The following is a 12,005-nucleotide window of genomic DNA, read 5'->3' on the forward strand; positions in this document are numbered from 1 at the left end:
TGGGGTTGTGTTAAATGTCAGACCCTTATCTCTCTGTAAAACAAATTATCTAAATTCTTTCAACTTGATGAAGGCATTTTAAACCACAGAAAAGGAGACAAAAATGTATTTCAATTGTTTTAAGGAAGTACATGGTCAAATATACCATGTTTTTCACATTCATACTAAAAGGTATCCCCTAAAAAATGTTGTTTTTGCATGCTTTTCAGAATGCTTTTGAAACAAACTCTCGCTATTACAATGAAGCATTAGCTACCTTTGCCTTGAGTGCAGTATAGGTCTACAACTTGTGAGTATAAGTAAAGAACTTAGAGCAGAGTTTGGCACTCTATAAGCACGACCTGTTAGCTACTACCGCTACTACTTTGTAATGCAATAAGCAACCATTTGTTATTGTGTTGTGCATGGGAGTAGACACTCAAGATTTTTGGTTGCCAAATCATTAAGAATTCAAAAACAAAGAATTATTTCCCTTTCATTCTATTTGTAGGGGCATGTATTAACAAATAAGTAATATCGAGTGGGATTTATTCCTCAAAAAACTTTTTGGTTGTGTATGTCACTGGGTCAATACAGAGAAAAAAGCTGAAATGAAGGCATTTGTTTCTTTGTTTTTTCTGCGGTAGGCGGGCTTCTCACTGTTGTGGCCTCTGCCGTTGCGGAGCACAGGCGCCGGATGCGCAGGCTCAGCGGCCATGTCTCACGGGCCCAGCCGCTCCTCGGAATGTGGGATCTTCCCGGACCGGGGCACGAACACGTGACCCCGGCATCGGCAGGCAGACTCTCAACCACCGCGCCACCAGGGAACCCTATGGCATTTGTTTCTTTAGTTTCTAGCCTCAGTCACCTCTCCCTTGGGGATCTCAACTTCCTCCATAGCTTCACCTTTCACCTTTCTGTAACTGACACAATAATATTTCAGCCTTTACCTCTGAGCTCTAACACATTTCCACTTGCCTCAAAGACATGCCAGAACTTCAAACTCTACATATTCATATATCATCCTTCCACACATATCCCCTCACTTCTTCCTCTGAATTCACCTCTTACAGGATTATCCATTACTCTTAGCCACTGAGAACTATTCACTTTTTTCAACTACTCTCATCACTGACTCTGTTCAAGCCTTACTGCACAATAGCATAGACCATTTCAGTAACCTCCATACCAGCGACCCCAATTTAACCTCTATCTCTTCTAATTTATCCTACATATTACTGCTAAGGTAATCTTCCTAAAAAGGCAGACTTTATCTCTTACTCTCCTGCTCATTTTTTTAAAAGATTTTATATGCTTATAGAATAAACTCCAACCCCCTTCATTTAGCATCTGCGAATATCAGTGTCTTGGTCCCTCTGCCAGTACCACCCCGCACAGAGCCTACACCCTGGCCCAAGGGGGTTGCTCACCTGACTTCCACGCCTCACACCATTCTGCCTCTGTGCCTCTGATCATCCAATTTCTTCCATTGCTCCACTTCATTGCCAACAAGCCCATTTATTTATCCTTCTTAATTTCTTTATCCTTCGAAGCCTAATTAAAAGATGCTGCAGTATTTGCCAGGAAGCCTTTCTGATACTTTCTCTCCCCCCAAAGCATTTATTTCTGCTTTCCTGTCCTCCCACAATGCCTTAAGGAAACGAGCACATTCTGCCTTGTGTTACAGTTATTTATATTTCCTTTACCAAATTCATTATAAACAGGTTCCATGTTTTGTCATCTCCTTCTTCTACTTGAATACAGTATAAGGGAAATGTCCTTAAAGGTCTGCAGTATTACTCTCTTCCAATTTTAACCTACAATTAAAATATACGATGTAACACAAGATAGGGCTTCATTATAATTATCCTCAGCTTACACATTATTTTTCTCTAATAAGGAAAAATAATTCCTGATAGGCACCAGTAAGAATAGTTTTTAAACAAAGTCAAATTCCACCCCCTGCCCCACCCCCCCCAAAAAAGCAAGATTAATGCTTTTTCTGTATTGGAAAAGAAGGTGATGATCATGACTTTTCTATCTTTATATCTGCCTCCAATCATCAAGAAATGAATATGGGAATTTTTCTACTCATCAAGGAATAAGTACAATTAACATAAACATGTAGTAAAAATCATAGGATGCTTTCAACATTGTTTACATAATTCAGAGTCTTACAGTAATTCAGGCTTACATTATTTCATTTTTGTGCCAAAATTTACAGCTTTTCTCCTCAAAGAAGCCAGGAGTCCCCCCACCTCTACCTCCCTTGGTCTTTTTACTTGAACCTTTAGCATTTAGCTCTCAGTAGGTCAGATTTATAATCACCCTTGAAACTTGTAGCCTATAATAAATCAAACCTTATAAATAACTAGGGATTTTTCCTTCAGGGTTAATGTCATTATAACTTAACTTCTCTAATGATTTTTCCCAGAGATAAAACAGGCAGTCTATCTATGCCTTATTAGGAAAGTGTGGGTGGCAACAATGATCAAAAATTCAAAAATTAGGGACTTCCTTAGCGGCACAGTGGTTAAGAATCCGCCTGCCAATGCAGGGGACATGGGTTCAAGCCCTGGTCCGGGAAGATCCCACATGCCGTGGAGCAACTAAGGCCACGCACCATAACTATTGAGCCTGCGCTCTAGAACCCGCAAGCCACAACTACTGGGTCCATGTGCCACAACCACTGAAGCCCGCGTGCCTAGAACCCATGTTCCACAACAAGAGAAGCCACCACAATGAGAAGCCTGCACACCACAACAAAGAGTAACCTCCACACCCCGCAACTAGAGAAAGCCCATGTGTAGCAACAAACACCCAATACAACCAAAAATTAATTAATTTTTAAAAATTCAAAAATTAAAAGCATAGTTCTATAGTGAATTTATAATTCTTAATCTAGAAAAAGATATCAGATTATTCAGTTGAAATACCAATAACTTAACTAAAATAAAATCTACCTAATTTAGTTTTGTTCATTAATCTCATAATTAACATAAACCTTGAGTGAGAAGTAAAAGATTCAAATAGGATAAAAATGATCAGCAGTTTCACAGCCATTTGATGTTAAGGAAATTACAGCTATTTGGAATGTTGATGTAAAATACCATTACATGATCCAATGAATACATAATAAAATTACCTATCTTATAAGACATAATATGTAATTTAGCTTTTAAGAAAATCCTATTTATACATCTATTTGAGGGGAAGAAAAAATTAAAAAGAGCACCACCCATCCCTCTCCAAAATAGGTACTATACACAAAAACTAACTCAAAATTGATCATAGACCAAAAAAATCATACATTTAGCATAAGTACTAAAACTATAAAACTCTTAGAAGAAATTATAGATGCAAGTCTCCATGACTTTGGATTAGGCAATAGTTTTTAGATATAACACCAAAAGTAGAAACAATCAAAGAAAAAAATAGATAAACTGAATTTCATCAAAACTTTTGTGCTTCAAAAGCTATCATCAAGAAAATGAAAAGGAAACCCACAGAATTGGGAAGTTGCATATCCAACTTGCAAATCATATATCCAATAAGAGTCTATTAACCAGAATATATATAAAGAACTCTTACAACTCAACAATAAAAAGACAACCCAATTAAAAAAATGTGCAAAGGATTTTAACAGATATTTCTGCAAAGAAGACCTACAAATAGCCAAAAAGCACATGAAAAGAGGCTCAATATCATTAGTCATCAGGGAAATGCAAATCAAAACTACAATGAGATGCCACTTTACAGTCACTAGGATGATTGTAATAAAAAAGACAGTAACAAGTGTTGAAGGTTTGAAGACATTGGAACCTTCATATATTTCTATTGGGAATGAAAAATGGTATATTCACTTTGGAAAACAACTTGAAGAAGATTTTAATTCACTGATATGAAACCACCTCCAAGACAGTTCACAATTCAAGTGAAAAAAAGCAAGGAGCATATTATAGTAGATACAATATGCAACCACTTGCTTACAAAAGGAAAAAAAAAACATATAAAACCAAATTTCTGGGCTTCCCTGGTGGCGCAGTGGTTGAGAATCCGCCTGCCAATGCAGGGGACATGGGTTCGTGCCCCGGTCCGGGAAGATCCCACATGCCGCGGAGTGGCTGGGCCCGTGAGCCATGGCTGCTGAGCCTGTGCGTGCGGAGCCTGTGCTCTGCAATGGGAGAGGCCACAACAGTGAGAGGCCCACGTACCACACACACACAAAAAAACCAAATTTCCTACACAAGAAAATAGTAACACCAGTTGCCTCTGGGAATGTTTGCTGGGTGGCTGAAAGACAGGGGTAATATGAGAGACATGGGTAGTATTTAATAGATAACTTTATACCCATCTTTATGCTTTAAATTTTGAACCATGTGAATGTAGTATCTATTAAAAATTAATACTTAAAAAGATGTAAGTGCTCCTTGCAAGGTACATACTAACAATCAAAATTTTATGATCACTATTATTGAAAATACAAGTTGCAAACTCAAATCCCTTCAGAGATTTATGTTGTGTTCTACCATGTAATATAAATGAGTGAAGTATGTAGAGTGTAAGAAAAATAAGAGAAGCTTAAAATCCAACTAAAAATGGAGCAGCCACTACTGAACTCCAGCTGATTGTATTTGTTCTGGAAAGCAGACTTAATGTTGCCAGTTCTTCCAATTTTTCAAGACACCAGAAATCCAAATATGTATGTAAAATATCCTAATTTTTAATGTTGGGCCTGTACCATGCTAGTGGGGCAGATTCAGCCCACGGGCCATCTGATTGTGACTTCTGATGTATAAAAAGTCCTTAATTTATGAATATATTGGGCTTCCAAACTGCCTCTGCATGTTTGGGAATTCTAAATGCATTTTCTCTGTAAGAGTAAAATAAGTAGCAATCTGGTTTCCAGACCCATTATACAGGTAAACTATAGTACTGAACCAACAGCACTATGTCCTCTACCCTCTATGATTAACAATGTTTATGTTAAACAACTTATTCTAAGTTTCAACTTTAGACTTTGTAAAGTCCAAAACGGTAGATCCAAGGGGTAATAAAAGGGAAGGAGATGACTGGGAAGAATTTAAAGAAAGAGAAGGAGCCGTAGGGGCACAGTGGTGAAGGATCTTAGGCAAGAATTCAGATTATTATGGGTAATGAGATAAGCTTTCAAAATTTCTCTGAAGATCTGTGTCTTCTATAGACAACATATTTAGCAAAAGAGAAAAGAAAGGAAAAAAAGATATGTCTCAGGAGCATCAACAGCTGAAAAGAACTGCAGCCCCACCTCCAAGGGGGTGGTGATGATCTCTAAACGAATTGTGTAGCTGCTCATAAGTCAGACATCATAAGGTAAGAATGCAAAATAATTAGCTCTAACAAAAATTATAAAGCCAAAAGTAAATGCCCATGCCTACTAGAAGATTAAAATAAAATTTATTTTCTAAAGGTATACTTTATTACTAAAGCAAAAATAAATTGACATCTTTCCCTAACAAATTTACTGATGAATGTTTCTATGAACTCTAAATTTTTCACTCACGGATAAATATTCTATTTGGAGATCATCTGTACCAAAGATTTAACCTCAGGAGATAACCACTACCTATTACTTATGGTTACCTTTGCTAACATTTGGTTGATGTGTAGCTAAAGAAATGTAACTATTTTAACATATCCTAAGAGTAAACATGACTTAAAAAATGAAATCTGGAAATTTTTGGAAGTCAGTTGTTAGAGGTGCTTCACAAAATGACTTTATCATATACTTCTGAAGAATAATCTGCAAACTTTTTGGCAACCTGTCTCTGAAGATCAGCTGATATGGGCTCAGGACAACATTAAAACTGCTTTATTGTTCCTAAGTAAACCTAATTTGGAAAATAAATCTGCTACATGAAAAAAAATCATATGTAATCTAAATCCCAACAGGTATGACCATTGGATTGACTTTATGGGCACTTCTTCCCAATGAACATGGAAAACCAAGCTGCTGCTCTAAGTAGTTATAGTTTACCAAGTTTTGGATCATAAGAGTATCTGTTCCCCTTCATTAGTATGATGTACAACATAATTTAGAAAGGGTGCTATTATTATGATGTAATTAGAACTTTTTAAGTAAGGAGATACTCTGTTTTGTATTATTATTATTTACTTAACTAGACACTCAATCCTGTTCTAGATAGGATATGCTCATAATGCTTCAGAATTATTTTAAAAAGAATCATTAGCCTATAACTCCATTTATATAGATTCACTAACAAAGAAAAACGTTTGAGTGTGTCTTATATTTCTTGGCTCAGACAATACAGTTACCATGGCCCATCAGGCAACATGAAAGTAAGAGGAAAAAGTGTAAATAGAAATAAGAGATTTCAGGTTTTGAACCTGACCAAAATCAGCCTGAGGAACTATATTAGACTAACTATATTAGACGATTTTTACAGGAAAATGCAGACATTTAATTGATTATAATACATACCTTGCTGAGCTAAAGTTGATCTTAGCATTCCAGTCTTTGACCAGATTTTTATTTGTCCATCTTCTCCAACTATAAAGAGAAAAGAATTGATTTTTTATCTATAGGAAAATAAATGCAAACATTAAATTTACATATAAAAATCAGCAGTATCTACACTAATGCACATTTAAAATTCAGACACGAGTTACTCTACTTAGATATCACTACTTCCTAAATATAAAACTTAACTGAAATTACTTTGAAACAATTTTATCGAAGTAGCCTGACTTCAATGACAAAATTATTTTTTTCCTTTAATCTTAGACGACTTATGAGTATATTATTCAAATAATGTTTTCATTTTCACTGACATCTCCATCCCAGAAGTCTAAGAAAAGTGTTTTCAGTGTAATTAGAAGAGTTACAGCCAAATTCCAGTGAGTTGGGGACTGAATGGAGTGAAGTAATAAACTACTCTTTTGAACAGTTTGCCTGATGGAAAAGAAAGAAAGAGGAAGTTGTAGCTAGAGTTATTTGTTAAAGGAGGGATTTTTATTTCTTTTTTTTCAAGATGAATGACATCTGAACACATTTATATGCTGAAAAAAAAAAGGGAAAGAAAAAAAATACTGGAAAAGGAGAAGTTGAAAAAACAGGCAAGAGAAGAGAAACTCACTGATAAAAGTCCTACAGAAGGCCCAGGGGATAGGTGTGGTGGTTTTAAAATAGATCCACAAATTCTTTGTTATTCCTTCTTTTAAGAAGTGAAGCTTAACTTCTCTTTCCTTTCTCCTTCAGTTTGGTCTATACTTAGTGACTTGCTTCTAATAGAATATGGTGGAAATGATGGAGTATGACTTCCAAGGTGGGTCATAAAATATATTGTCTTCCATCTTGCTCTCTTGGATCACTCACTCAGGGAGAAGTTCCAGCTGTCATGTTGTTAGAACACTCAAGCAGCCCTATGGAGAGGCCCATATTGTAAGGAACTAAGTAAGGCTTCCTGCAACAGTCATAGAGCAAGTAAGACCTCTTGCCAACAGCCATGTGAGTGAGTCATCTTGGAAGCAGATCCTCCAGCCCCAATGGGGCTTCATATAACTGCAGCCCCATCCAACTTCTTGATTCTGAGACAGAACCACCCAACTGAACAGTTCCCTGTCTCACAGAAACTGTGAGATAATACATGTTTACTATCTTATGTCACTAACTTTTGGGATAACTTGTTATGCAATAATAGATAACTAATATAATACGTGAAGATGAGAATCCCTGCAGTAGGGCAGGAGATGGAAAAGAGATGGAAGGGGGGTAAAGTTAAATGAGAATATTTTGAATTTTAGAATTTTAAAGAATTAAAAGTTTTATTTACCCCACACTTGACCATTCCAAAACCTTCCTGACAGAACATTCTTCATAAGCCATATAAGAAAACTAATATGACACTCTGAATGATAACATTATATAGCAGTCTAGATCAATACTGTGCCAATTATTTGCTATTAGACAATGAAAGACATTATTGCTAAATGATAATATTCTGTTCCTTTGGAAATTTTTCTTTAAAAATTTCATTTTAGGGGCTTCCCTGGTGGCGTAGTGATTGAGAGTCTGCCTGCCAATGCAGGGGACATGGGTTTGAGCCCTGGTCTGGGAAGATCCCACATGCCGCGGAGCGGCTAGGCCCGTGAGCCACAACTACTGAGCCTGCACGTCTGGAACCTGTGTTCCGCAACAAGAGAGGCCGCGATAGTGAGAGGCCCACGCACCATGATAAAGAGTGGCCCCCGCTTGCCACAACTAGAGAAAGCCCTCGCACAGAAACAAAGACCCAACACAGCCCAAAATTTAAAAAAATTTTTTTAAATTTCATTTTAAATGTCATTTTTGCAGATAACCTACCAGTAACTAATGCTGTTCCTTCATAATTCCATCGTCCAGCAAGTACTGCTCCACAGTGAGCTTCCACACTTTTTTCCACTCTTCCTAACTTAGAAATCAGATGAAATTTGCCTAAAAGAAATTAAACTTGAGAAATCTATTTTATTAAATTAATGTATCCAATCAACAAACATCTGTTGAGTATCTACTAGTAGACTAGTTAGCATAGTGCTAGGCATTGGAGATACCAGGGCAAATAATATAATTATTCTTACTCTCAAGGGACACTCAAATCCATTGGGAAACAGGCACAAAAACAAAATTATAAAACCTTGAAACAAGTGGTGTGACAGAAATATATATATGATACTATGATAGTTCAGAGGGACAATAAAATTCTGCTGGGATATGGTCAAAGGGGGCCAAGAGGAATGTCAAGAAAGCCTTCTATTTAAGCAGAACTTTGCAGTCTTGCTTTTTTTTTTCTTAAAAACAGGCTATAGAAAAGTTAGGAAAGGTGTAGAGGAGAGGAACCAAGATAGTTAAATGGTGTTAAAAGATAAACTGAGGCATATTAAAAAATATTCAGTTTTGGGGAATTCCCTGGTGGTCCACTGATTAGGGCTCCTCCCTTCCACTGCAGGGGGCCCAGGTTCGATCCCTGGTTGGGGAACTAAGATCCCAAAAGCCGCGCTGGCAAAAAAAAAAAAAAAACAACAACAAAAACTGGACTTTGTGTAGAAATCAATTCCAATCCAGCAGTGCCAAACTTTAAGTGGTTAGGAAAACTCCACTGACAGGAGCTCAGGGAGAGACTTCTATAGAGAAAAGGCGGACGTAAAGTAAGGATAGTATTGATTGACTACAACTTAAAGCCTAGTTGGCTGTTTGTGATTGGTTGTCCTTAGGTTTCAATTTCATAATCTTGAAGCATTCCTTTACAGGCTTAGATTTTGGTTTGCAGAGGTATACAGCATTAGAGTCACCTCAAGCCTAAAGGCCTCCTTGTTTAACTAATTTAATAACTGATAATCCCAAATTTTCAAATTCTTGCCGTATTTGATTTTACACTGTACCAGGCACCAGGTAGGCAAAAAGAAGCAAGTTACTTGGTTGCTGTTCTCAAAAAGTTCACACATATATAGGCAAACAGCAAAAGGCTTACAACTTTAAAGGACCTAAGCAAACTATATAAGAGATGTCAAGGGAACAAATCCACTGTACAAAGAATAAGTGCTACAGGAAGCCAAAAAAATAATCAGTGTGGTTTTGAATGATCATGAAGTCTAATAATATATAGTTTGTAATAAAATAATTAAGTACAGTTGGTCCTCCACATTCAAGGGTTCTGCATTCTTAGACTCAACCAACTGATTAAAAAAATACATAAATAAATAAAAACAAAAAACTAGAAAGCTCCAAAAGCAGAACTTGAATTTACCCTGTACCAGCAACTATTTACATAGCATTTACATTGTATTTACAACTATTTACACAACATTTATACTGTATTAGGTATTATAAGTAGTCTAGAGATGATTTAAAGTATGTGGGAGGATGTGTGTAGGTTATGTGCAAATACTATGCCATTTTATATAAGGGACTTGAGCATCTGTGGATTTTAGTATCTACAGGGGTCCTGGAACCAAACCCCCTTGGATACAGAGGGACAACTGTACAGTAAAATTAGAAACTTTTCCCCCAATCAAAATAAGGTATATATTTTTTGTAGCAAAAGAATAATGTGGCTTGCTTAATCAAATTTTGCCTCAGAGGATTTATTTTGTTTGAATTCATTTTTAACTTAAGGCTTTTCAAGATTCTGGATGAATATTAACAATCCATTAAAAATATATATTTAATAAGTCAGATGCTTTAGATGGCTTTAAAACATTTCTCTGGAGAGCTCTAATACAGATGGCTTTAAAATACTTTACACTTAGCACCCTGTGGCTATTTCACTGACCACCAACCTATTCCCATCAATAAAGTCATTCTCCCTTTTTACACACATTGCACAATATTTGTAGCTCTGTTGCAGCATCTTTTTATTGGACTGTGATTCTTTTCAGAAGGCCATGTCTTTGTCATATTTTTATTTGCAATAGTGCTTTACGTAAGCAGCATTTGTTAAATTTACAAACCCAGTAACCATACTTAGCAACTTAAAAAAAAAAAGACTACTTTGACATTCTTTTCTTTCTCATTCAATCTGAGAGCCGTCTTTTCCCATCATTCATTTTCTAGGCCCTCATCAATAAACTACCCCTTTCCTTCATCTAACCACCCACTAGCGCCATCTACTTTTCCTCATATCTTCCTTTTAATTTTATATTTACCTCTGGGTTATTTTTAAATGTAACAAGATTACTTTGAATTCAACTGTGCTATTACGCTCTTTATGATACTAACTTAAAATTAATTTGGATATACTTTTTTTAATGCATTGCTTTAGAAAGAAAATACAAGGGGGAAAAAAATCTCAAAAGAGGAAACTATAAAGATGACATATAGTGAGTGGCCATTATTTACTTTATCCAAATCTGTTTCACTAAATGTTAGCATACTGCCTAGCACAAAATATCCACATACTAAATTGTTGCATGTAATGAATGAATCTATCACCAAAGAGATTAACCAAATAGCTCCTGAACCTGAAATGAAGGGTCCGAAAATGTCTTTTCTTTTCTTTGTATTTTAGAAATTTTATGTTTTTCTTTGTTTTGTTTTTGTTTTTGTTTTTTGCGGTACACAGGCCTCTCACTGTTGTAGCTTCTCCCTATGCGGAGCACAGGCTCCGGATGCGCAGGCTCAGCGGCCATGGCTCACGGGCCTAGCCGCTCCTCGGCATGTGGGATCTTCTCGGACTGGGACACGAACCCGTGTCCCCTGCATCGGCAGGCGGACTCTCAACCACTGTGCCACCAGGGAAGCCCAGAAATTTTATGTATTTTTGATCACCGATATTTCTTATCCTAAAATATCTAATACTGACTTTCTGACAAGTGCTGAAATTATTCTTGCTTCCCATGACCTCACAGAAGACACATACTGGGACAACTAAGGCCAACTCTGCATAGATTTGACATTCAATAAATCTTTGGTCTTTGTAGTTTGCCTGATTGTTACAAATTGCTTGACTAGCACCCCCAGAGTAAAGCATAAATATAAAACTACATATATCAAAATTTTTTAAAACACAATTATCCTTTTAACTATTTTGGTTCTTCTTCTCTCCAGCTTTTCTATAACCTTTTAAAAATGCTAGACCAAAACTAGAAAGCAAATAATTTATTTCCAATTATTTGCTAGGGGGGGGAATCAGGAAGAGAATATAATCAATACACTTGATTACATTTATTCATTTTATTGATACAATTCATTGATTAAACAATGGATGATTTGGGTAAAAAACATGGATATTTAAATCCTAGGGTATAAAATTCATCTCTTATTAAATAAAAGATAAATTAAACTAAAAAGAGGAAAATGTTATAAAAGGGAAAAAGAACAGAGTAAGTAGATTAAAATTACACGAAACACATTTCTTAAAGTTAGAAATGCCTTAAGAAATGTCTATGGAAACATAAGAAGGTTTGAAATAGGGTGCTAGGAAAAAGGTCACATGAGCACTTTTGCAGACTGCTTAATAGCAGAAATGTTTTGGCAGATGGTTACAAAAAGC

General features: G+C 36.2%; 1 protein-coding gene across 6 annotated transcripts in view; it reads right to left on the reverse strand.

Annotated features, from left to right (window-relative positions):
* The window catches only part of IFT80 (intraflagellar transport 80), a 115,269-nt gene that overhangs the window by 81,700 nt on the left and 21,564 nt on the right, over positions 1 to 12,005 (reverse strand). For 5 of the 6 annotated variants that reach the window (XR_010840657.1, XR_010840656.1, XM_067033941.1 and 2 more), the window contains exons 4-5: positions 8,342 to 8,452; positions 6,461 to 6,529 (exon numbers count right to left, since the gene is read on the reverse strand). Coding sequence is in view for 4 of the 6 variants with exons in the window: in XM_067033941.1 (XP_066890042.1) it covers positions 6,461 to 6,529; positions 8,342 to 8,452 (180 nt within the window). In the remaining 2 variants the exon portion in view is untranslated. The remainder of the gene's footprint in view (positions 1 to 6,460; positions 6,530 to 8,341; positions 8,453 to 12,005) is intronic. The other variant, XM_067033942.1, reaches the window with a different exon arrangement.

This window comes from Kogia breviceps, chromosome 5, assembly GCF_026419965.1.
Source record: "Kogia breviceps isolate mKogBre1 chromosome 5, mKogBre1 haplotype 1, whole genome shotgun sequence".
Taxonomy (NCBI): Eukaryota; Metazoa; Chordata; class Mammalia; order Artiodactyla; family Physeteridae; genus Kogia; species Kogia breviceps.